At 48.8% G+C, this 27,023-nt stretch overlaps 2 protein-coding genes across 6 annotated transcripts in view; one reads left to right on the top strand and one right to left on the bottom strand.

Annotated features, from left to right (window-relative positions):
• Nucleotides 1-27,023, top strand: part of LOC140421804 (uncharacterized) — a 314,633-nt gene that overhangs the window by 46,814 nt on the left and 240,796 nt on the right. The window lies entirely within an intron of this gene.
• The window catches only part of LOC140419700 (uncharacterized), a 39,850-nt gene continuing 14,807 nt past the window's right edge, over nucleotides 1,981-27,023 (bottom strand). Inside the window, exons 1-4 of one of the 5 annotated variants that reach the window (XR_011945989.1) lie at nucleotides 22,601-22,679; nucleotides 14,459-14,639; nucleotides 12,784-12,899; nucleotides 1,981-4,159 (exon numbers count right to left, since the gene is read on the bottom strand). Coding sequence is in view for 4 of the 5 variants with exons in the window: in XM_072503624.1 (XP_072359725.1) it covers nucleotides 9,757-11,075; nucleotides 12,784-12,899; nucleotides 14,459-14,466 (1,443 nt within the window). In the remaining variant the exon portion in view is untranslated. Of the gene's footprint in view, nucleotides 4,160-9,630; nucleotides 11,076-12,783; nucleotides 12,900-13,563; nucleotides 14,368-14,458; nucleotides 14,640-22,600; nucleotides 22,680-27,023 lie in introns of those variants that run through there. The other 4 variants (XM_072503624.1, XM_072503625.1, XM_072503626.1 and 1 more) reach the window with 4 other exon arrangements.

Below are 27,023 nucleotides of genomic sequence, written 5' to 3'. Positions count from 1 at the left end.
ATTAGCAAAGCAAATGGGATCTTGGGCTCCAGAAATAGAGGTATTGAGCACAAAGACAGGGAGGTTGTGCGGAACATTTTTAAAGCTCTGGTTAGGCCACAACTAGAATATTGAGTCCAGTCTGGTCACCACACTTTAGGAAGGATGTGAGGAGGAAGGATGTGAGGGTCATTGAGAGGGTGTAGAGATTTACCAGAATGGTTCCAGGGATGAGGAATCACAGAATTGTTACTGTGCAGAAGGAGAACATTTGTCCCATCGTGTCTACACCGGCTCTGCAAACAAGCATTGTGGCTCAGTGCCATTCTCCAGCCTTTTCCCGATAACCCTGCAGATTGTTTCCATTTTAGCGACAGGGTTCAGTTGGAGAAAGTGGGCTTGTTCTCCTTGGAGAAAAAGGGCGTTGAGAGGAGATTTGATCGAGCTGGACACGTTTATGACGTGTTTGGACAAGGTGAATAAAGAAAAGCTATTCCCATTCCCTGATGGTTCAAGGAGGAGGGGACACAGATTGAACCTTTTGGTCAAGAAATGTGGGGGTGGGGAATGTGAGGAAGAATATTTTGATGCAGCCAGTGGTAATGACCCGGCACTCTCAGCCACGAGGGTAGCAGAAGCAGAGAAATCAAATGTTTTTGAAATGAAATTGGATGGGCACTTGTGGGAGATTAGATTTCAGGGTTACAGGGCAATGAGATTGAATGGTTTGTTCTCCAGAGGACTGGTATGGACATGACCGGATTAATGGCCCATTTCCTACCAGAGTGACTGATCTGAAATTTCAGCTGCTCCAGACTCTGCAACTAACTGAAGTCCCCTATCCCTGGTGCCAATCTCATCAATCCACTCTCCAGACTCGGTAAGAACCTTAACTCTTCCTTCGATAGAGATCCCATATATTGGCATCCATTCCAGGGATTGACTTGGAAATCAGGGAACTTATGATCAACTTGTTTAGAATCAGGGTTAGACTAGACAGTGATCTCCTTTTTGAAAACGAAAATAGAGGCAATGGAGAAGATACAAAGAATCTCAAGAATAACGCCAGAACTGAGAGCATTTAAACCTCAGGAAAGGCTGGGTGCTTTTCTCTGAAAAAGAGAAAACTGACCGGGTGAAATCTTTTCAGATTATGAAGGGATTAATAATCGAATAGGGATTGCATGAGAAACCTCTTTACCCAGCGAGTGGTGAGAATGTGGAACTCACTCCCACTGCGAGTGGTTGAGGTGAACAACATGAATACGTTGAAGGAGAGGGCGAGTGGTGAGGATGACACAAAGAGTCTACAGAGAGATATAGTGAGCAGCAAAAAACTTGGCAAATGGAATATAATGGAGGAAAATGTGAAGTTATGTACTTTGGCAGGAAGAATAAAGGATCTGAATGTTGTTTAAATGGGGAAAGACTGCAAAAAGCTGCAACACAAAGGGACTTGGGGTCCTTGTGGATAAGTCACAGAAAGCTAGGTGAAGTCTCTTGCCAGTTTTGATTTGATTTATTGTCACATGTATTAGTATACAGTGAAAAGTGTTGCTTCTTGCATGCTGTACAAACAATGCATACCGTACATAGGGAAGGAAGGAGAGACTACAGAATATAATGTTAGTCATAACTGGGATGTAGAGGAAAGATCAACTTAATACGAGGTAGGTCCATTCAAAAGTCTGATTGCAGTAGGGAAGAAACTTCCTGAGTCGGATGGTATGTGATCTCAAAAGTTGGTATCTTTCTCCTGACGGAAGAAGGTGGAAGAGAGTATGTCCGGAATCATAGATTATCATAGAATTTACAGTGCAGGAGGCCATTCGGCCCATCGAGTCTGCACAGGCTCTTGGAAAGAGCACCCTACCCAAGGTCCACACCCCCACCCTATCCCCATAACCCAATAACCCCACCCAACACTAAGGGCAATTTTGGACACTAAGGGCAATTTATCATGGCCAATCCGCCTAACCTGCACATCTTTGGACTGTGGGAGGAAACCGGAGCACCCGGAGGAAACCCACGCACATACGGGGAGGATATGCAGACTCCGCACAGACAGTGACCCAAGCCGGAATCGAACCTGGGACCCTGGAGCTGTGAAGCAATTGTGCTATCCACAATGCTACCGTGCTGCCCACAATGCGTGGGGTCCTTAATTATGCTGGCTGCCTTTCCGAGGCAGCGGGAATTATAGATAGCGTCAATGGATGGGAGGCTGGTTTGCGTGATGGACTGGGCTACATTCACGACCTTGGGCAGAGCAGGCTCCATATCAAGCTGTGATACAACCAGAAAGAATGCTTTCAATGATGCATCTGTAAAAGTTGGTGAGAGTCGTAGCTGACATGCCAAATTTCCTCAGTCTTCTGAGAAAGTAGAGTCGTTGGTGGGCTTTCTTAACGATATTGTCAGCATGGGGGACCAGGACAGGCTGTTGGTAATCTGGACACCTAAAAACTTGAAGCTCTCGACCCCTTCTAAGTTCAGCAGGTAATTGGGATAACAAATGGAATGTTGGTCTTTATTTCAAATGGAATGGGATGTAAAAATAGGGAAGTCCTGCTCAAACAATCCTGTGAATAGTTACATAGAAAATAGGAGCAGGAGCAGGCCATTCGACCCTTTGGGCTGCTCCGCCATTCATTATGATCATGGCTGATCATCCGATTCAATATCCTGATCCCGCCTCCCTCCTCTCACCCTCCCTCCCCCTCCTTATCTGTAGAGGCTGGGTCATTCAGTATGTTCAAGTTTAAGATAGACAGATTTTTAATCAGTAAGAGAATCAGGGGTTATGGGGATAAGGCGGTAAAGTGGAGTTCAGGATCATGTCAGATCAGCCATGATCTCATTGAATAACAGAGCAGATTTGATGGGCTGAATGGCCTACTTCTGCTCCTACCTCTTGTGGACAAGCTAGATTTGGAATAGGAGATGATGCTGATGGGGAGATGAAGAGGGGTGGGCGGAGGGTCAGATGCAGCATAAATACTGAAACAGACCAACTGAGCCGACCCAATGCAATAGAGACAAATGTATTCATTTTAGTTTAACCTGTAGTGGCAGGGAAAACACTATTTACTATCCAGGATAAAATAAATGTACTACATCTGCTTTTGTGAATCACTTCAGTCGAAATCTGCAGTCCCCATCACAAAACCGGCCCACTGGAAGCAAAGTCGGAAGACTGGCCAGTCCAGCAGAAACTCTCTGACTCTCCAACCGTCAGAATGAACATGGTTCATTCCTGGATGTGATTCACAGCAGCAATAACAGCAGAATCCAACCCCTGTCATCACTTATGGACTTGCTAGGTGTCTCAGCAGGTTGGATACTTGAGTGAATCCTTTACCACAGTCAAAGCAGGTGAATGGCCTTTCTCCAGTGTGAACGGCCTTTCTCCAGTGTGAACTCACTGATGCAGGCACAGGGTGTATGAATCACGGAATCACTTCTCACACTGACAGCAGATGAATGACCTGTCCCTGCTGCCAACTCGCTGGTGTCTCAGCAGATTAGATAAATGACTGAATCCCTTCCCACACTTGGAGCAAGTGAAAGGCCTCTCCCCAGTGTGAAGTCACTGGTGTGTGTGCAGGTTGGACGAATTGGTGAATCCCTTTCCACATTCAGAGCAGGTGAACAGTCTGTCCCCAGTGTGAACTCGCTGGTGTCTCAGCAGGTTGGATGACTGTGTGAATCCCTTCCCACAGTCACAGCAGATGAACGGCCTCTCCCCAGTGTGACTGCGTTGATGAGTTTCCAATGCAGAGGGCGTACAGAATCCCTTTCTACAGTCCCCACATTTCCATGGTTTCTCCACAGTGCAAGTGTCCAATGCCTCTCCAAATTCAATGATCAGTTAAAGCCTCATCAACGCACAAAACCCTTGTATGGTCTCCCCTCAATGTGAATGGTGCAAAGCTTTAACAGGCTATGTCAAGGTAAAAGTCTTCCGCTCTCAGTTTGCTGGAACACTCTCACTCGGGGGGAGAGGGGGGTTGTCTGATTGCCTTTCTAGTCACACCGATTTTTAAAACCTTTTGAAGCAGACAAACATTTCTCCTTTGAGAGTCAAAGACCAATGATATTTGTGAACTCAGTGACTCTCAGATCCTAACGTGATGATTAGCTCAAGATTTCTGGCCCCAAATTCTCTACTTCTAACGTCCTGTAAAAGGAGTTTAGGAAAGTTATCACCGTCAGTCCAGGATAGACATTCAGAACAGACAATTCTAGTTCCAATGGAACATTCTTTCCTCTCTTATTTTAAAGAAAGTTGTAAATCTCCATCCACACACACACTGTTCTCAATCTGCTGTACACCCTCCCAATTCTCCTGTAGGTGACAATTTGTGCGACTCCTCTACAGATCCATGCTCACCACTTCCTGTCGAGTACAGCACTAAAAATCTTGATGCAGATGCTAGACTAAAAACATACGCGTTTAAATCCCGGATTAAAAATCTGTTTCACCTACAGTACTGTATTGCTTGATCAGAGTTTAATGAGCCATAGCAGTAGAAATAGATTAAGATAATGATTGTTTATGAACACAAACACGCTGCCTACAAGGGTGGTGAATGCAGAGACATTCAACTACATCAAACAGGAATTCAATGGGTAAAGAAATATACTTGAAGGACTATGGGGATATGGACAGTGAATAAGACTGACTGGATTCCTCGACTGAAAGACAACATGGACTTGAGTTGTCAAATGGGACTCCTGTGCTGTAATGGTTCTACGACTGGAAATATACAACACAGCTACAGTAACAGACAAAAGTAATAATGAATGTATTTCATGATGGGAGCACGGTAGCACAGTTGCTTCACCACTCCAGGGTCCCAGGTTCGATTCTTGGCTTGGGTCACTGTCTCTGCAGAGTCTGTATGTTCTCCCAGTGTCTGTGTGGGTTTCCTCCAGGTGCTCCGGTTTCCTCCCAGTCCAAAGATGTGCCGGTTAGGTGGATTGCCCATGATAAATTGCCCTTAGTGTCCAAAAAGGTTGGGTTGAGTTACGGGGATAGGGTGGAGGCGTGTGCTTAGGTGGGGTGCACTTTCCAAGGGCCGGTGCAGACTCGATGGGCCGAATGGCCTCCTTCTGCACTGCAAATTTTGACAAATGACAGACCTTATAACACGAGACATATCTCTGTCTTATATTAATTCATTATGTCAGCCACAAAACCCTTTAGTTGTGAACATCAGAAAAGAGACCATCCTTTAAGTCAGACAAATAAATGGATCAAGTTGAGGGGGCAAAGGATGTCACTGTCTTCACGAGAGACCTGGGCCAACCTTTCCAGAGTCTGCACCCTCCCTGGATTCACTTCCTTTCCCTCCAGTTCCTGCAAGTCAATCACTTAAGCTCAGAATGAGAAAATAAGTGTTTTACTCACAGATGTGGGACAGAGGATGAAATTTTAGCTTGTGTGAAGCGTAACCTTCATTCAGAGATGGAGCAGCAGCAGCAGCTTTGCTGGGCAGGAATGAGCAGATTCACAAGCTCCAGACTCAGACAATAGAGGAAGCTCCTTGTCGCCATTAGTACAAAGCTCATATATTGATTGGCTGCAATCAGTCCGGTGTGCCATGTCTTACCATTGGTTAAGCTCAGCTCCGACCACAATGAGAGGGCGGAACCTGAGCCCACGTGGTGTTGGGAAGCACTTTGACCTCCTGACGCGCTGAGCTGTCATCCAATCCGCTATGTCTTGCTTCTGCAACCAGTGATCTCCTCCCGCTGGCTGGGAACGACCCTCTGAGGCATTGAGACGTCACAATGGAGCCCGGCCTGAATCAGCCAATAGGAATCACTGTTCTCCGCAGGAACATCTTCAGCACCACCCTCCCCATCATCTCATGGAGCCAAGGTTTCCAGGGAAATGGTCTGGCCAATGGGGTGGCTCTTGAAAACCGGAAGGACTCTGATCCTCCAGCTTGTGAATGAAGGTTGAGTTAAATACAGACTGAAACCTCCTGTATCCAACATCTGTGAATAAAACACTTTCTTTTCTCCCATTTCCAATTATTTTCTAATTCTAGGTTTAAATTTGAACTGGCCATTTAAAAAGGATGCCTTGACTTGCTGACTTGAATCACCCCCTTTTCCCCCTGTGTAACACTGTCTGAGAATAGACATCAGGCTGATCAATGTACTGAAAGTACCTCTGCCACAGAAGATGAGCAGAGATAATGTTCACCCCCCTATAATTCTGCTGTAAATAATTTAGCTCACCGACAGAGTATGACCCATGCAAGAGCTGATCTATTTTTTGTTAAGACCGGGATCTCGAAAACATTTTAAAGTATCCGTTCACAATGGAAGATCAGATAAATTGACCTTTTCTTTGAGATTGTTGTGATTTGTTTTGAATGTTAATTGTTTGAGAATGTTGTCGATACTGCTGGGGAAGAATTTGAAATGAAATGAAAATCACTTATTGTCACAAGTAGGCTTCAAATGAAGTTCCTGTGAAAAGCCCCTAGTCGCCACATTCCGGCGCCTGTTCGGGGAGGCTGGTACGGGAATTGAACCGTGCTGCTGGCCTGCTTTAAAAGCCAGCGATTTAGCCCAGTGTGCTAAACTGAATTTGTCACAGCTGTCCAAATATCAGCAGAGTTTTCAGAGCAGTTTTCGGATCAGGATTTTCCTGAAACCTCATTGTGAGACAGTACCCTTAAGCTTCAGAGTTACAAAGCATGATTTCATTCCTGTGGGTAACAATAGATCTCAAAAACTAATGGAAGGGGTTGAACAAAACATGGTACACAAATAGGTTATGGCCTAAGGAAGAAATAATTGGATTTGTTAAGAATGTGGACGATACAAAGATTATAAATACAAATAAAAGTACAGCACAGGGACAGGCCCTTCGGCCCTCCAAACCTGTGCCGACCATGCTGCCCATGTAACCTAAAACCTTCAACACATCCAGGGTCCGTAGCCCTGTTTCCCCACCCGATTCATGTATTTGTCAAAACACCCCTTAAACATCACTATCATACCTGCTTCCACCACCTTCGCCGGCAGCAAGTTCCAGGCATCCAATACCGTGTGTAAAAACACTTCTCTCACGCATCTCCTCTAAACTTTCCCCTTAAACCTTTGTCCCTCAGTAATTGACTCTTCCAACCTGGGAAAAAGCTCCTAACTATCCACTCTGTTCATGACTAGATCCAGATCTTGGAATTTTTCATATTCAAATGCAGGGTTAGACCTCTGCACACAAAAGAATTTGTCCTGGGACTGCATCTTTTCAATTAAACAAAAGCTTGGAGGCCAAATGTTCCCTGATGCAGACCCCATGCCAACACATCAAGCAATCAGAATCCACTTGATATTTTTGCATTTAAACAAAAGCTTTAGGTAATTTTTCCCTGGTACATTCTTCATGGCAGCCCCTCAACCAATCGGAGTCCATTTGCCAACCAATTTATACTCAGTCAGTATAAATTGCTCTCTTTTAAATTTGGTATTCTTGCATCTATACTGATGAGTACAAGAGGAAAAGCTTTGACAGCAATATTCAAATATTTTTACAGGATTTGTTCCGGTGTGAATTCGCTGGTGTTTCTGCAGGGTGAATGAATGAGAGAATCCCTTCCCACACTTGGAACAGGTGAATGGCCTCTTCCCGGTGTGAATTCACTCGTGTTTCTGCAGGGTGTCTGCAGGGTGCACTGGGAATGGTCTCTCCCCAGAGTGAATGCGCTGGTGTCTCATCGGGATTGATAACTGAGTGAATCCCTTCCCACACTCCAGGCAGGTAAATGGTCTCTCCCCAGTGTGAACACGCTATAAATTGCCCCTTAGTGTGCAAAGGTGAAGTGGGATTATGGGCAGAGAGCAAGGGAAGTGCGCCTGGGTGGGGTGCTCTTTTGTAGGGTTGGTGCAAACTCGATGGGCCGAATGGCCTCCTTCTGCACTGGAGGGATTTGATGCTGCCAGACCTGTTGAGTTAATCTGGCATTTTCAGGTTTAACTCTACATTACACACACTTTTAATCCACTAATTATATTTATTGAACCACTATACCATCAACTACCAGGAGCAGTGTGTTGATGTTTCAGCTATTCCGGCCTTGGGTGACTGTGTGGAGTTTGTACATTCTCCCCAGCGTGGGTTCCCATCGGGTGCTCCAGTTTTCTCCCACTGTCCAAAGATGTGCAGGTTAGGTGGATTGGCCATGCTAAATTGCCCCTTAGTGCCCAAACAAAGGTTAGGTGGGGTTACTGGGTACAGGGATAGGGTGGAGGCATGGGTTTAAGTAGGGTGCCGTTTCCAGGGCCGATGCAGGCGAGATGGGCCGAATGGCCTCCTTCTGCACGTAAATTCTATGATTCTGGAGGATTTTCTCTCGGTCTCATCCGATGGGTCTGTCTGGTAGTATTTGCCTGACGGTAGCAGTGGTTAGCACCGTTGCTCCACAGCGCCAGGCCTCCGAGTTAAATTCCCTCTTGGGTCACTGTCTGTGCGGATTCTGCACGTTCTCTCCATGTCTGCATGGGTTTCCTCCAGGTGCTCCGGTTTCCTCCCACATGTCCTGGAAGACATACTTTTAGGTGAATTGGACATTCTGAATTCTCCCTCTGCATACCCAAACAGGCACCGGAGTGTGGTGACTAGGGGCTTGTCACAGCAACTTAATTGAGCCTACTTGTGACAATAAAGATTATCATCATGAGTTTGTGTATTTTAAGGACCAGGTAGAACTTCCTTAGTTCGTCCTGTTGTCACCTCAGATATTCCATCTGTTTTTGGTTAATGTATCTGGAGTCTTTGAGTTCTTCCAGTCTGTCTCCAATTCTCCTTCCTGTCTCGGGTATATGGGTCTAGGTAGCTTGGTGTTGTGATTAGTGTTGTTTAGTTGCCTGTCTGTCTCCAGCAGATATTGTTGTCTCTCAATAGTGACTGTGCTGCTATCCTTGTCTTCTGGTCTTATGAACATATCCATGTTGGATCAAAGCTCCCGGGTTGTCTGTCTTTTTCTCTGGGTAAGATTCTGTTTGTCTCTTGTATTTCACTACTGACAGGGCAGAGACCTGATTGAAGGGTTCAAACACGGGAGTTCTGGGAAAGATGGGCAAGGATTTGGGAGGGGACAACATGTTCAAAGAGTTTGGAGAGGAGAGGGAGGTTGAAGATGGAACAATAATTTGTAAGGATGGCAGGGTCAAGAGTTTGTTTTATTGCGGAGGGACTGATGATGGCAGATTTGAAGGACAGAGGGACAGTACCTCGAGAGAGAAATGTTGACAATATCCATGGAGACAGGGTAGTTGGCTGATCAGTAGTTCACTGGGAATAGGGTCGATGGAGCAGGAGCTGGGTCTCATGGACAAGATGAGCTCTGAGAGGGCATGAGCGGAGATGGGAGAGAAACTAGAGGAAGATGTGGGTTCAGGGCTCGGGAAAAGATGACATTTAGAGACAGTTTGGTCCGATAGGCTCCTGGAAGGGAGGGAAGCAGCAGAGGCAGCTGATCGGATTTACTCAATCTCAGTCACAAAGAAGCTCCACAAGCTCCTCACACTTCTTGTTGGAGTTGAGGATGGAAGAGAAAGGGGAGAACGAGAGTACTTCAAAAGGAACTAACTTGTGTCAGAGATATTTAAAAGTTTCAACACTGCGGATTTAACACAAATCTAATTTATTTGACTTTTAGCGTAAATATTAGCCCTTGTAAATGAGCAGAAAGAGACCCAAATGAACATGGTTCAGTCCTGAAAGCGAGTAACAGCAAAATTCAATCTCTGTAGTTATTTGTGGACTTGTTGGTGTCTCAGGAGGTGGGATGAAGTGCCGAATCCCTTCCCACACTTGAAGCAAGTGAACGGTCTCTCCCCAGTGTGAACTCGCTGGTGCTTCTGCAGGGCGGATGACTCAGTGAATGCCTTCCCACACATCGAGCAGGTGAATGGCCTCTCCCCAGTATGAATTCGCTGGTGCTTCTGCAGATTGAATGACTGAGTGAATCCCTTCCCACACCAGGAGCAGGTGAATGGTCTCTCCCCTGTGTGAATTCGCTGATGTACAGTGAGGTGAGATGATCGTCTGAACCCAGTCCCGCAGTGAGTGCACCTAAACGGTCTCTCGTCAGTGTGAACATGTTGATGGTGCATCAGTTCCCCAGAACTTGTAAAGCACTTCCCGCAGTCTGGACATTGAAACGGTCTTTCATCAGTGTGAATTCGCTGGTGACTGAGCAGGTCGGATGACTGGGTGAATCCTTTCCCACACTCGGAGCAGGTGAATGTTCTCTCCCCAGTGTGAATTCGCTGGTGCTTCTCCAGGTCATGTGATCGCGTGAATCGTTTCTCACACTTGGAGCAGCTGAATGGTCTCTCCCCAGTGTGAATTCGCTGGTGCCTCTGCAGGTCAGATGATCGAGTGAATCCCTTCCCACACCTGGCGCAGATGAATGGCCTCTCCCCAGTGTGACTTCGCTGATGTACAGTGAGGTCAGATGATTGTCTGAACCCAGTCCCGCAGTGAGTGCACCTAAACGGTCTCTCGTCAGTGTGAACACGTTGATGGCGAATCAGTTCACCAGAACGTTTATAGCACTTCCCGCAGTCTGGACAATGAAACGGTTTCTCATCAGTGTGAATTTGCTGGTGACTCAGCAGGTGGGTTGAAAAAGAAAATCCCTTCCCACACTCTGAGCAGGTGAATGGTCTCTCCCCAGTGTGAACTCGCTGGTGTGTGGACAGAGTGGATGACTGAGTGAATCCCTTCCCACACTTGGAGCAGGTGAATGGCCTCTCCCCAGTGTGACTGTGTCGATGAGTTTCCAGCTTGGATGGGGAAGTGAATCCTTTTCCACAGTCCGCACATTTCCACTGTTTCTCCTCAGTGTGACTGCATTTGTGGCTTGTGAGGTCTGTTAGAGCGAATCCTCGTCCACACAAACAAATCATGTACGGTTTCTCCCCACTGTCAACGATGCTTTCTCCTTCCATGTTCAAAATCCGCTGATATTCAGGATATGATAAATTGAGGACTCTGTCAGATCCTGATGTGATGTTTGGTTCGGGTTTCCGGACTTGGAAGCCTCCCCTTCGAACACCCTGTGAAACTGATTTAAAAACAGAAAATAGGGAGTGAGAGAGAACCCACAAAAACACAAAGGCAGGTTGTGAAATTAAGCTGAATGAATCTGGTCACCTGTGGGGCCGGCACTGGGAAAAAGTGACCATGAAAACGGCTGGATTGTCATAAAACCCAACTGGCCTCTTTGGGAGGAGAGAGAAAGAGGCGAAGAGGGATTTTGTGTATCTACAAGACATATTAAGAGAGTAGTTGGCAAAGCAAATTCGATCTGAGCTTCATCAAGAGTAATATTGACACCAAAACTATGCTTCTGGTGGCAGGTGGTTAGTACTGCTGCCTCACAGCGCCAGGGACCCGGGTTCAATTCCAGCCTTGGTGACTGTGTGTGTGTGGAGTTTGCACTTTCTCCCCGTGTCTGCGTGGGTTTCCACCCAGTGCTCAGGTTTCCTCCAACAGTCCAAAGAAGGGAAAGTTAGGTGGATTGGCCTTGATAAATTGCCCCTTAGGCAATTAAGGTGGGGCTATGGGGTTACAGGGACAGGGTCGGGGTGTGGGCCTAGGCAGGGTGCCCTTTCAGAGAAACGGTGCAGACTTGATGGGCCGAATGGCCCCCTTCTGCACTGCAGGAATTCTATGGTTCTAATTCTATTCTATGAATCTTTATAAAGCTCTGGTCACCACTCTTCAGGAAGAATGGGAAGGTTCTTGGAGAAGGTGCAGAGGAGATTTACCAGAATGGTTCCAATAAAGGAGGTTGAGGGGAGATTTGATTCAGGTACACAAGATTACGCCAGGTTTCCATCAGGTGGACAAAGAAACTCTGTTTCTATTCACTGATCGTACAAGTAGTCGGGACACAGTTTTAAAGTTTTGGGTAAAACCTAGATTGAACTATATAAGATCCTGAGGGGTCTTGACAGGGTGGATGTGGAGAGGATGTTTCCTCTTGTGGGAGAATCGAGAACATCACTGTTGCAAAATATGGAGTCACCCATTTCAGATGGCAATGAGGATTTTTTCTTCTCTTGAGGGCTGTAAGACTTTGGAACTCGTGTCCTTAAAAGGCAGTGGAAGCAGAGACCTTGAATATTTTTAAGGCAGAGCTGGATAGTTTCTTGATGAGCAAAGGGGTGAAAGTCATCAGGGGTAGGCAGGAATGTGGAGTTGAGGTTAGAATGAGATCAGCCGCAATCTTATTGAATGCTGAGCAGGCTCGAGGGGCCGAGTGGCCTGTTCCGAGTTTGTTTGTAAAAGGAACAGGAGATATGAGATATATTTTTACACAGCGAGTGGCAATGACCTGATGCTTGCTGCCTATGAGGGAGTTTGAAAATAGACACAATGAATGATTTGATTTCAAAAGGAAATCGGATAGACATCTGAGGGAAATAAATCTGCGAGGATACAGGGAGCAGGAGAATGGGACTGACTGGATTGCTCCAGAGAGCTAGCATGGATTCAATGGGCCGAAAGCCATTTTCTGTGTCATCATGTCTCTGACTCTGTTGTGTAATCTAGTTTTGTAATTTCACCCCGGGGGGGTTCAGATATCACTCCGGTAAATCTGTGCTCCACTTCCTCCGAGGCCATTCTATCCTTCCTCAGGTTTGTTGCCCAGAACTGAACACAGTTCTCCAGGTTTGGTCTAACCAGGGTTTGTGAATCTCGGGGCTTTTGCAGTCACACTGAGACCTGAAATCTTCCCTCACAGACAGAACAGACAAATCTTTTACCTTCCACACCCAGATGCTGCTGAAATTCATGTTCTGATGAATCGAGTGACTCTGTCAGATTGCGATGTGACGTTTGGTTTGCTTTTCCCGTCTCTTCAATCTCTACTTCCATTATCCTGTAAATTTACAGAAACCGGTCAGTTTAGGATAGAAATTCACAACATTCTCTCCTCACCAACTTTGATTAAATGTATTCCTGGAGGTTTGATCACATGACATGCCCCCATCCTCCAGCCATTAATCGGTCAACACATCCATCCTTGTGACACACTGCCTTCCTCGGCCAATTGGGAATCAAAAGGACTCATTACCTCACAAGACAGTGACTGACTGTCAGCCAAACAACCTTTATCCATTTTCAATATTTTTATATCCTTGGAAGAGAAATGTTCTAAGAAAATTACAAAAAAATCTTCTTTACTGTCCCAATGATTTCCCAGAGACCCCCAAATCTTTTTTAACTGTCCTCATGATTTCCCAGACACGAATCTCACCAAGACAGAAGGTTAAATTTGAATTCATTTAAATTCTACTAAAGACCCTGAAACCATTATCGATTGTTGCAAAGACCCATCTGGTTCACTCATGTCCTTCAGTGAAGGAAATCTTCTATTCCTACCTGGTCTGGCCTACATGTGACTCCAGATCCAGTCAGCTTGTTGACTCTTAAAATGCTCTCTGAGATGCACTCAGTTCAATGAGTGCTGGGCAGTGAATGCTGGCCCAGCCAGCGACACCCACATCCCGGAAATAAATGGAAAACAAAATTTCCACCCTTACCTGGCCTGGCCTACACGATTCCAAATCACAGCAATGTGGCTGACTCTTTAAATGCCCTCCGAGATGGCCGAGCAAGCCACTCAGTTCAAGGGAAATTAGGGATGGGCAATAAATGTTGGCCCAGCCAGTGACTCCGAATAAAATAAAATCCCGGAGACTCCAGTCAATCCGGGAGAGTTGGCATCCGGTCCAGGCTCACAGCGCACGCGCCCTGCGGCACCTTGTCCTCTGTAAAGATGGCGGCCGGTAACCCGGGCCTGTCACCGCTCAGCTCTCACTCTGTTCGGTGCTGTTTAAGACGGGACCGTTAACATTTTCCTCGGGAGTTGAAGCCTCCACGGGGTATTTCTGAAGCCTCCCGGCTCACTCCGCAGCTTCTATTGCTCCCCGGCCACCCACCGGCTCCAATCCTGGAAGTCGCTCGATTGTTTCTTTCCCGCTCCTCGCACTGTCAGCAACAATCCGAACTGCGCATGCGCCAGTCACAGCCGGACTCTGCGAATGTGCGCGGAGGGTCTGTGATGTGGATAGAGCACATTCTCAGCTGCAACGCTGTTACTGGATGTGATTGACAACAGACCAAACACAGACAGTGAGATGTTAACGTGTTGGGGTCTGAGCAGGTTCAGGTGAACAGTGATTTTTGTCTTCCTGGACAGAACTGTTAAACTGCCCCTCGTCAATAACAATGTGCTGAAATTGGATCAAATAGTTTGGTCTTTTAAAGTTTGAGTGTTGACCAGTGGGAAAACTGTGGAAATTTCTTTGCACACGTGAAGTGTGAGAGTGATCTCCCTCTGAACTGCTCCTGAACTGCACATTAGATTAATTAATGACTAAATCATATTTATTCTTATCCAATGGAAACATCTTCCACTTGTCTATCATATCAAACCTGTTCATAATCTTACAGGATCAGGTCATCCTTTATTCCCTTTTCCAGAGAAAAGGTTTACACCCTGTCCAATCTTTCTTGCTGGGTACATCCTGCCAGTTCAGGCATAATTCAAATATCTTTTCCTGCATCTTCTCCAGTCCTTCTCGATTCATTTTACAACATGGACACTTTAACTCACCTTTTTTAAAAAATTTAAAAAAAAATTTTTTATTAAAGGTTTTCATAAAATATCAATAACAAAATGAGAAAGAAAAAAGAACCCAACAGGGTTAAGTACAAAACACAATCTAAAAAAGCAACCCCCCAAACCCCGCCCCCCCTGTACCTAAATAATAAATTAACATGAACACCCCGACTTAAGACAACAGGAGTATACACCCCCTCAGACCCTTCCAGTGTAAATAACATAAACAGAAATAAAGTAAACCCCCCTCCCCCCCCCCCCCCCCCGAGCTGCTGCTGCCATTGACCAATGTCTATCGTTCTGCCAGAAAGTCGAGGAACGGTTGCCACCGCCTAAAGAACCCTTGTACCGACCCTCTCAAGGCGAATTTCACCCTCTCCAATTTAATGAACCCTGCCATATCGCTGATCCAGGATTCCATGCTTGGGGGCCTCGTATCTTTCCACTGAAGGAGAATCCTTCGCCGGGCTACCAGGGACGCAAAGGCCAGAATTCCGGACTCTTTCGCCTCCTGCACTCCCGGCTCCTCTGCCACCCCAAATATTGCGAGCCCCCAGCCCGGTTTGACCCTGGATCCTACCACCCTCGACACAGTCTTCGCTACGCCCTTCCAAAATCCTCCAGCGCAGGGCATGCCCAGAACATATGGGTGTGATTTGCTAGGCTCCCTGAGCACCTAACACACCTGTCCTCACCCCCAAAGAACCTGCTCATCCTTGTCCCGGTCATGTGTGCCCTGCGCAGCACCTTAAACTGTATGAAGCTGAGCCTTGCGCATGACGAGGAAGAGTTCACCCTCACTAGGGCATCTGCCCACGTCCCCTCTTCGATCTCCTCTCCCAACTCCCCCTCCCACTTACCTTTCAACTCCACCACCGAGGCCTCCTCCTCCTGCATCATCTGGTAAGTTTCCGAGATCTTCCCCCCCCCCCCCCCCAAAGCACCCGTCCTGTGCTGTATGTGGCAGTAGCCGTGGGAATTCCACCACCTGCCGCCTGGCAAACGCCCTTACCTGTAAGTACCTGAAGGTGTTCCCCGGGGGGGGAGCCCGTACTTCTCCTCCAGCTCACCCAAGCTCGCGAACCTCCCGTCCACAAACAGGTCACCCAACCTTCGTATCCCTGCCCCGTGCCACCCCGAAAACCCTCCACCTGTTCTTCCTGGGGCGAACCGGTGGTTTGCCCGTAATGGGGTCCACGCCGAGGCCCTAACTTCCCCCCTATGCCGCCTCCACTGCCCCCAAATTTTGAGGGCCGCCACCACCACCGGGCTCGTGGTATACCTCCTTGGAGGGAGCGGCAGCGGCGCCGTTGCCAGCGCCCCAAGACTCGTACCCACACAGGACGCCGTCTCCAGCCTCTTCCATGCAGCCCCCTCCCCCTCCATCACCCACTTGCGCACCATTGTCGCATTGACGGCCCAGTAGTACCCACATTAGTTAGGCAGCGCCAGCCCCCCCCCCGTCTCTACTCCGCTCCAGGAACACCCTTCTCACCCTCTGAATCCCTCGCGCTCACACAAACCCCATTATACTCCTGTTAACCCGCCTGAAAAAAGTCTTCGGGATAAACATGGGGAGGCACTGGAACAGGAACAAAAACCTTGGGAGCACCGTCATTTTGATTGACTGCACCCTACCCGCCAGGGACAGCGGCAAAGCCTCCCACCTCTTGAACTCCTCCTCCATTTGCTCCACCAGCCTTGTTACCTCTGGCATTCCTCCCACCGGGTCCGCCACATACAGCAGCAGGTCGTCTAAGCGACACCCTATGCTCCTCCCCACCCTGCACCAACCCCCTCCAGTTCCTCGACTCTCTCAGTGCCATAGCCAGGGGTTCAATCGCCAGTGCGAAGAGCAGGGGGGACAGGGGGGACCCCTGTCTCGTCCCTCGGTGCAACCGAAAGTACTCGGACCTCCTCCTATTTGTGGCCACACTCGCCATCGGGACCTCATACAACAGCCTAACCCACCTGACAAACCCCTCCCCAAACCCGAACCTCTTCAGCACCTCCCACAGGTACCCCCACTCTACCCTATCGAAGGCTTTGTCAGCGTCCATCGCCACCACTATCTCCACCTCCCCCTCCCTCGCCGGCATCATGATAACGTTCAAAAGCCTCCGCACATTCGCGTTCAACTGTCTCCCCTTCACAAACCCAGTCTGGTCTTCATGGATGATCTGCGGCACACAATCCTCAATCCTCGTGGCTAAGACCTTCGCCAGCACCTTGGCATCTACATTTAGCAAGGAATTCGGTCTGTAAGACCCACATTGCAGGGGATCCTTGTCCCGCTTCAGGATCAAGGAGATCAGTGCCTGGGACATCGTCGGGGGAAAACCCCCCCTCCCTTGCCTCATTGAAGGTCCTAACTAACAGCGGGCCCAACAGGTCCATATATTTTTTATAGAACTCGACCGGGAAACTGTACGGCCCCGGTGCCTTCCCCGCCTGCATGCTTCCTATCCCTTTGATCAGCTCTTCCAGCCCAATCGGGGCCCCCAGTCCTGCCACCAGTCCCTCTTCTACGTTTGGAAACCTCAATTGGTCCAGGAAACGGCCCATCCCTCCCTCCTCACGTGTGGGCTCGGATCGGTACAATTCCTCGTAGAAGTCCCTGAAAACCCCATTGATGCCAACCCCACTCCGCACCATGCTCCCTCCCCTGTCCTTAACTCCCCCGAACTCCCTAGCTGCGTCCCGCTTCCGAAGCTGATGTGCCAGCATCCGGCTTGCCTTTTCCCCATACTCGTAGACCACCCGCTGGGCCTTCCTCCACTGCACCTCCGCCTTCCTGGTGGTCACCAGGTCGAATTCGGCCTGGAGGCTGTGCCTCTTCCTCAACAATCCTTCCTCAGGTTCTTCCGCATACCTCCTGTCTACCCTCACCATCTTCCCCACCAGCCTCTCCCTCTCCCCCCGCTCCTTGTGGGCCCTGATGGAGATCAGCTCTCCCCTCACCACAGCCTTCAGTGCCTCCGATACCATCCCCACTCGGACCTCCCCGTTGTCGTTGGTCTCCAAGTACCTCTCTATACTTCCTCGGACCCGCTCGCTCACCTCCTCGTCCGCCAACAGCCCCACCTCCAAGCGCCACAGCGGGCGCTGGTCCCTCTCCTCCCCCATCTCCACGTCCACCCAATGCGGGGCATGGTCCGAAATGGCTATTGCCGAATACTTGGTATCCTCTACTCTCGCTATCAGCGCCCTACTCAAAATGAAAAAGTCGATTCGAGAATAAGCCTTATGGACGTGAGAAGAATGAAAATTCCCTAGCCCCTGGCCTTGCAAATCTCCACGGGTCCATAAATCCCCTCAACACTCTAGCCGCCGCCGGCTTCCTACCCGTCCTCGACCTGGAGCGATCCAGTGCAGGATCCAACACGTGTTAAAGTCTCCCCCCATTATCAGGCCCCCCACTTCCAAGTCTGGGATCCGACCCAACATACGCCGCATAAAACCCGCATCGTCCCAGTTCGGAGCATACACATTGACCAGTACCACCCTCTCGCCCTGCAACTTACCACTTACCATTATCTACCTACCGCCATTATCTGCCACAATGCTCGACGCCTCGAATAACACCTTCTTTCCCACCAAGATCGCCACCCCTCGATTCATCTAGCCCAGAGTGAAACACCTGACGTACCCACCCTTTCCTCAGTCTTACCTGGTCTGCCACCTTCAGGTGTCTCCTGGTGCATAACCACATCCGCCTTGAGCCCGTTCAGGTGCGCGAACACGCGGGCCCGCTTAACCGACCCATTCAGTCCCCTTACATTCCAGGTTATCAGCCGGATCAGGGGGCTACCCGCCCCCCTCCCCCGCCGACTAGCCATGACCCCTCCTCGGCCAGCCACGCACCCGCAACCCACACCCGGCCCATTCCCCACAGCGGCATACCCCCGTCTCGACCCACCCCACTCGCTCCAGCTCCTCCTCGATCTTAGCAGCAGCAACTCGATCCTCCCCCCCCCCCGCCCGGCTAGGACCCATCCTAGCTGGTTTACTCCCCCCATTGCACTTCCGCAAGTCAGCTGACTCCGGCCACTCCAGCCTCCCCTTCGACTCCTCCCATTGTGTGGCACACCCTCCTCTCCCGCACACCATTCACAGGCTCTCCCCCTCCGTTCTAAGCGCGAGAAACAATCCTCGCTTCCCCGCCCTGGTCCCGCCCCCCCCAGTCTTCGGCGCGGGAAAAAAGCCCGCGCTCTCCACCTACCAGGCCCCGCCACCAACCAAAACAGTGCCCAACCCGCCCCATCCACCCTCCCCAACCCGAAAGAGAAAAACACAGAGAAAAAGAAACCCAAAACAATGCAAAGGCCCCCCCCCCCCCCCCCCCCCCCCCCCCCGGAACCAAAAATAGGCATAACATATCCACCGCAGTCCCCAATCGCCCATCCCGACCCACAGTCTGTGTCCAGCTTCTCGGTCTGAACAAAGGCCCACGCCTCCTCTGGAGGCTCAAAATAATGGTGCCGGTCCTTGTAGGTAACCCACAGTCGCGCCGGCTGCAACATGCCAAACTTCACCCCCTTCCTGTGCAGCACCGCCTTCGCTCGATTGTACCCGGCCCTCCTCTTCGCCACCTCCGCACTCCAGTCCTGATATATCCGAACCTCCGCGTTCTCCCACCTGCTGCTCCTCTCCTTCTTGGCCCACCTGAGCACACACTCCCAATCGACGAACCGATGGAACCGCACCAGCACCGCCCGCGGAGGCTCGTTAGCCTTGGGCCTCCTCGCCAACACTCTATGGGCCCCTTCCAGCTCCAGGGGCCCCTGGAAGGACCCCGCTCCCATCAGCGAGTTTAACATGGTGACCACATAGGCCCCCACGTCCGGCCCCTCCAGGAGGCCCAGAATCCGCAGATTCTTCCACCTCGACCGATTCTCCATCTCCTCGAACCGCTCCTGCCATTTCTTGTGGAGCGCCTCCACCTTCACCGCCAGGACTAAGATCTCGTCCTCATTGTCAGAGATCTTTTGTTGAGCCTCTCGGATCGCCACCCCCTGGGCCGTCTGTGTCTGCAGCAGCTTAACAATAGAAGCCTTCATCGGCTCTAGCAGATCCGTTTTAATCTCTCGGAGGGAGCGCTGGATACCCTCCTGTTGCTCCTCCGCCCACTGCCTCCACGGTGCCTGGTCTCCCCCCGCCGCCATTTTGTCCTTCTTCCCTCCCTTCTTCTGGTCCACCACCACCTTTTTTGTTGCCCCGCTCCTAGTTAAAGCCATATACTGATGGGGAGCTATTATTACCTCCTTCCCACACCGGGAAACGTCGAAAAAGTGCCTTTGGGGGCCCTGAAAAGAGCCCAAAAGTCTGTTTTTGCGGGAGCCGCCGAATGTGCGACTTAGCTCCGCATAGCCGCAACCGGAAGTATCGAGAGGGAATCCTTTTGGCAGTGTTCGCTTCACCAATCTGCCCCAAAATGTCTGTGGAAACTCCAGAAAAAGGTCTGAGAGTCCGTTCCAGACGGGAGCTGCCGAATGCGCGACCTACTCCTCCATGGCCGCCGCCGGAAGCCTCGTCCCCGCTTCTTCAATGGCCTTGGTAGATCTCTTCACAGTTGTTCCCTCTGCTGCTAGAATTCACCTTTGATAAAGGCCCTCAGGTCAGCTTGCAGCTTTAAGCTTGCCCTTCCCCCGCCTGCATGCTGGAAGAGGCCCTGTTTATCCTGTTGCAGCCAAATCTTTTACGGTTTCTGCCGGGTCTGGTAACCAAAAGACATACCATTCCTGGGGGACACTGTCAGTGGAATGCTGCAGTCTTCTTCCCACACTATGAAATGTCAAACAAATGCCGTGGGGGCCCTGTAAAAGAGCCCAAAAGTCCGTTCCAAGCGGGAGCTACCGAATATGCGACCTAGCTCTGCGTAGCCGCACCCGGAAGTCCAGACTTTAACTAACCTGGGCAGCAAACTCAAAGTTGTCCCCAAATGCCTGTATGTTGCAGTATTTTAGTCATTTTACTGTTTGCTGAATGTTAGATGGGACAGAATAAGATCCAACGAGCCAGTCTGTAACACTGTAGAACATCTACAAACTTACCTCTTCCCTGTACTGCTAAACAGTTGACTTTTTCACTCTTAACCTGTCAGCTATGTCATTAAGAATAACGTGTCAGAGAAAGACTGGATTTCAGCTTGGTGACACCAGGCCAGACTAAATTTTAGTTCATAGGAATGTTGAGCTAATTTCGCCATATCATAAGATGCCACTGACGATTCCTGAACTGTCAAACCAACGGAAAGAATTTATATTTACCCTCTGTTCATCTTAAAAGTGTTGATTCTGCTGTTACTGTCACTGTTAATCACACCCAGAACTGAACCATCTTCATTCTGACAATTGGGGTTTATTTTGAATCTCTGTAACTGAGCTGGGCTAGAGTTTAACATCTTGTTGTTTGTGAAATAAATCAGCTTTGTCTCAAACACACTGTGTCAAGTCCTTGCTTTCTCTCGGGGGAAAGGAAATTAATTGATGGCCACGTGTCACCAGGCCATGCCAGTCAGAGTCTTTTTTTAAAAAAATAAGCATTTTGTTGAGCTATTTATGATTTTACAACAACAAAATAAACAATGTGCACAAAAATATAAACATGGTGCAAAAGCCGTCTTCCTCCCTTACAGGTCCCACCTTTACTAACTAGAAGGTAGGGATGTGGAGGTAGTGGTCGCAATGGATGCAGAGAAGGCTTTTGATCGGGTGGAATGGGAATATCCGTGGGAGGTACAGGGGCGGTTTGGATTTGGATGGGGCTTTATTGACTGGGTCAGGCTGTTGTATCAGGCTCCTGTTGCGAGTGTACGGACGAACAGGTCAACATCGAACTATTTCAGGCTGCATCGGCAGACGAGACAGGGATGCCCCCTCTCCCCACTAAGTAATTTATTTTTTCAAACAAATTCTGATAGCTCTGCAGTTTCTGGAAACATTTTGATTGAAAGTGTTATTTTTTTAAAATAAAGATCTAGTCTTTACATTATAATTACCTAATACACCAATTCACTAATGATAATCAATGATCACTACAGAATAATCATAAATGTAATTGTTGTTTTTTGCTATGAAATCAAAACATAGTTAATATAGAAAAGGTACAGAAGATGAAATGGCTGCAGGAAGCCACGTGTTAGAGGTATAAAAGTGTTTTTGGCCATGAAATCCATATATAGTTCACATAGAAAAGGTACATAAGGTGAAATGGCTGCAGGAGGCACATGTTTGAAAGCTTCCTTGACCTTGTTACCAATGAAGTGAATGGACTATGAAAATAACAATTTTAAAACTAAATGTGATTTCACATGTTTACTTACAGCTTCTTACATCACAATAGTGAATATGTTTCCAAAGTACTGCATTGGCTTTAAAAGGCTTCAGAAGGTCCAGTGGCAGTGCAAGCTTTTATAGAAATGTACAATTGTTCTAATAGTCTGCAAACTAGGATATACCCCTGTCTCTGGAAAGACTTCATTACCTGCGAATGTTTGCATTCAAAGAATTGTCTTGCATCTTTGACTATATATATATATGTCTCTAGAACATACCTCTTCATTCACCTGAGGAAGGAGCAGTGCTCCGAAAGCGAGTGATTTGAAACAAACCTGTTGGACTTTAACCTGGTGTTGTAAGACTTCAATCTCTGGGATGATGCTGAAGGGTTTGCTCCAGATCAGGGGGCGGGGCTGGAGGACTGACCGAGCGCAGCTGGTCCTCCAGCCAATCAGAGTGAACGGGATCCGGAGCAAAAGCCGCGGCTCTCACTCACTACGCATGCGCTCCGCCGCACAATTCGTCCACCCGGGCCTGTCTCGGGGAAAAGCCCGAGCACCGTTCGCCGGTTCAAGTGCCGCGTTCGAGCTTCGTATTTGGGGCTTGGGGCCTACACGGAGTGTTTATGTAGCCTCCCGACCCATCCACCGGCTCCATCCCTCCCTCATCACTCACCGAGCGAGATCTGACCGGCAAAAGATTTCCACCCGACCACCTAAATCCTCAGCTGCCATCGGTACTGCGCATGCTCGAATTCACGTGAGAGACTGGGGCTCAGCCCCGCCTCTCATTCACTCCGATTGGTTGGAGGACCTGCTGCAAGCACTCGGTCCTCCAGGCCCACCTCTCTCTTCCTATTGGTCCAGAGCTGCCGTCAATCAGCCACTGGGCATTGTGAGCTGGAGCATGCGCAGTGCCGATGCTGGACGCGGCCGGGAGGTTTCACTGAAACCCGGTGGAGGCTCCAAACCCCAATAAGAAGTTTCCGGCCCCGGGTTTGCATCGAGCGGGGGGACAGCTGCGGCCTGCTCCCGGTGACAGGCCTGAGTTAACGGCCGCCGTCTTTATAGAGGCTGCAAACCCGCAGGGGGCAAAACATCAGAGAGAGAGTTTGTTGTGAAACCAATGGGATTTTGTAAAGCAGGAGGTCAGGGTTACAGTCAACAACAACAACTTCTATTTATATAACACCTTCAACATCATAAATCATCCCAGTCAACTTCACAGGAACATTATAAAACAAAGTGAAACACCCAGACACAAAAGGAGATATTAGGGCAGGTGACCAAAAACTTGGACAAAGAGGTGAGTTTTAAAGAGTCTGAAAGGAGGTGAGTGAGGTGGAGACGGGGAGGTTTCGGGAGGGAATTCAGTGCTTGGGGCCGAGGGAACTGAAAACCATGGCGGAGTAATTAGAATCGGGGGTGTACAAGAGTCCAGGATCAGAGCTGTGCAGATATCTCAGGGGGTTGTGGGGCTGGAGGAGATACAGACACAGGGAGAGACGAGGCCATGGAGGGATTTGAAAACAAGGGTGAGAATTGACTGGGAACGAATGCAAGTCTCGGAGCACAGGGATCATAGGGGGAAGGAACTGGCTGTGAATTAAGACATGGGGAGCAGACTTTTGGATGGCTTTAAGTTTACCGAGGTAGAATGTGGGAGAGCAGCCAGGTGTGTAATGGAATTGTCGAATCGGGAGGTGACGATGGTAAATTGCCTTAGTATCTAAAAAGGTTAGGGGGTTACAGGGATAGGTGGCGGTGTGGGCTTAGCTAGGGTGCTCTTTCCAAGGGCCAGTGCAGACTCGATGGGTGGAATGGCTTCCTTCTGCACTGTAAATTCTATGAGGTCAGAAGCTCATATTGGATCAAGTATGAAACCAAGTTTACAAAGAGCCTGGCTAAGTCTGAGACTGTTGCCAGGGAGAGGGATAGAGTCGGTATGTCAGGAATGGAGATTGGAGCAGGGACTGAACAGTGGATTCAGTCTTCTCCATATTTGATTGAAGTTATTTAGTCAGCAGGAAGAGAACCAGAATGGGCCCTAAGTCTGATATCCGGTATAACTTAGTTCGAGAGAGAGAGGAAGAACGAAGGAAACCCTGGAAAATTTGGAGAAACCACCTTTGCGATTGCTCATCAAATCTCCACAGTCAGTTCTGGACTCAAAGTTAACATCCGTTATTCTGTCTGCTCAGTCAGGGTGATTCAGATTAATGTCTGTCACAAGTCATGGATGAAGTGACTTATAAAGCATATTCTTATCTCCAATTATATAAATTTGGTCACAGGATACAGAAATAATGATCTCATACTTTATTTGGATTTCAGTCCCAGGGAGGAGGGAGAGTATGTGGGACAGGGATTTACAGCTTTGGGGACAGAAGAGAGAAAAATATGTTCCCCCAAAACTGGAATTAACTGTTCTGAATTTCTATCCTGTGCTGATAATGTGACCTTTGTAAACTCCGTTTACATGGCAGTAGGAAAGCTTTTCAGACACGAAACACAAACCAAATATCACATTAAGATCTGACAGTGTCACTCAATTGATCAGGACCTGAATATCCTCAGACTATGAATGTGGAATGAAAATGTTTGTGGGAAAATATTTCAAACATCAGTGTGACTGGAAAAGCACCGAGACACACGCACCCGAGTGAGAGTGTTCCAGTGAACTGACTGTGGAAAGAGCTTTAACCAGTTACAGCGTGAAAAACACACTATTCACTAAGGGGAGAAACCATACACATGTTCTGCGTGAGGCCCAAGCTTCACGTGATTGTCTAAAGAGGAAACACACAAAGACACTGACTCCATGGAGATACCGTGGAAACTGTGGGGTCTGATTTTCACTTGGGGGTTTCCAAAATGTGAGAGGTCCCGGGTTCATATCCCGGACGAGCTCTGCAAAACGCTTGACTGGGGAGGTGATGGTGTAGTGGTATTGTCACTGGATGAGTAATCCCGAGACCCAGCACAATTCTCTGAGAATGCAGGTTCAAACCCCACCACGGCAGATGCTTCATTGTGGCTTGTATTTGAACTTGGATCCAGTAAATCAGGGGTAGCACGGTAGCACAGTGGTTAGCAAGTTGCTTCACAGCTCCAGGTTCGATTCCCGGCTAGGGTCACTGTCTGTGTGGAGTATGCACGTTCTCCCCGTGTCTGCGTGGGTTTCCTCCGGGTGCTCCGGTTTTCCCCCAGTCCAAAGATGTGCATGTTAGGTGGAGTGGCCATGCTAAATTGCTTAGTGTCCAAAAGGGTGATGTGGGGTTACGGGGATAGGGTGGAGGTGTGGGCTTGAGTAGGGTACTCTTTTCATGGGCCAGTGCAGACTCGATGGGCCGAATGGCCTACTTCTGCACTGTAAATCCTATGATTGTGGAAGTTGGATGTTCAACAGTATAGTGTGAATCAGGTCAAAGGAGCAAAGGGTAAGTCACACAGACAAGATGAGCTCTGAGAGAGCACAATGGAATTTAACGGGGAAAGATATGAGTTCAGAATTTGGACAAGAAATGACGAGGCAGTTTTACTGAGTGGTTTAGTGGAAGACGAGCAGCAGAATCAGCTGATCGGATTGTTTCAATGGGTGGAGTTTTCCAGTCCTTCCTGCTGGGTGCATCTTCCAGTCCCACAGATCTCTCGGTCTGCTATTCTGGTTCATTGGTTTTCTCATTGAGTTCGCTGTAGGTCTCTTGGGGTCTGTGGAAGAACTTCCGGAGCCTCATTCGCCTGATGAATTCCCTGGACGGAAAAAACTACATTTTCTTCATAGCCTTCAACAAGTTAGCGATGAAGACAAACATTTTGCCAAGGCCATCCCCACACCCCCACTACTTTCCTTCAAACAACTGCGCAAACTCAAACAGACCATTGATTGAAATGAAAATTGCTTATTGTCACAAGTAGGCTTCAAATGAAGTTACTGTGAAAAGCCCCCAGTCGCCACATTCCGGCGCCTGTTCGGGGAGGCTGGTACGGGAATTGAACTGTGCTGCTGGCCTGCTTTCAAAGCCAGCGATTTAGCCCTGTGCTAAACAGCCCCAAACTACCCAGCAAACTACCCAGCCTTCAGAAGAACGGCGACCACGACACTACACAACCCTGCCATGGCAATATCTGCATGACCTGCCATGGGGAACACCATTACACGTGAGAACACCATCCACCAGGTACGCGGTTCATACCCGTGCGACTCGGCCAACGTTGTCTACCTCATACACTGCAGGAAAGGATGCCCCGAGACGTGGGAGATTGGCGAGATGATGCAGACGCTGCAACAACGGATGAACAGACATCGCTCAACAATCGCCAGGCAGCAGTGTTCCCTTCCAGTCGGGAACACTTCAGCAGTCAAGGGCATTCAGCCTCTGATCGTCGGGTAAGCGTTCTCCAAGGCGGCCTTTAGGACATGCAACAATGCAGAATCGCCGAGCAGAAACTTATGGCCAAGTTCCGCACACAGGTACGGCCTCCACCGGGACCTTGGATTCATGTCACATTACATTCACCCCCCTACCATCTGACCTGGGCTTGCAAAATCCTACCAACTGCCCTGGCTTGAGACAATTCACACCTCTTTAACCTGTGATTATCTCGCTCTCCAGTCGCACCGTCTGGACCTGTAAAGTTTCATTACCTGCAAAGACTCGCATTCAAAGAATCATCTTGCATCATTGACATTGCCCATATATGTTTGTGGAATCCACCCCTTCATTCACCCGAGGAAGGAGCTGCACTCCGAAAGCTAGTGATTCGAAACAGACCTGTTGGACTTTAACCTGGTGTTGTAAGACTTCTTACTGTGCCCAGCCCTGTCCAATGCCAGCATCTCCACATCATAAATGAGAAGCATTTAATGCTTCTGCCAGTTTCGAACCAGGCACTTTTCGTGCATTAGGTGAATGTGATCACATCTGCGCTGCAGAAACAGCTGGCAGCACAGTACCCAATCGCCCTGTGCAATGTTCAACTGCACAGTCTTGCTGCAGCTTTCAATAGTTCGGCTGGGAAACCAGGTCACTGATTTCATGAAGACAGCTGTTCCTTTAAAACAGATGTCTCAACTTGTCAGACCATAAGCTATAAAA

The sequence above is a fragment of the Scyliorhinus torazame genome, chromosome 5 (genome assembly GCF_047496885.1).
Source record: "Scyliorhinus torazame isolate Kashiwa2021f chromosome 5, sScyTor2.1, whole genome shotgun sequence".
NCBI lineage: Eukaryota > Metazoa > Chordata > Chondrichthyes > Carcharhiniformes > Scyliorhinidae > Scyliorhinus > Scyliorhinus torazame.
The sequence above is the reverse complement of the archived record's forward strand: the minus strand, read 5'-3'. Positions and strand labels throughout refer to the sequence as shown.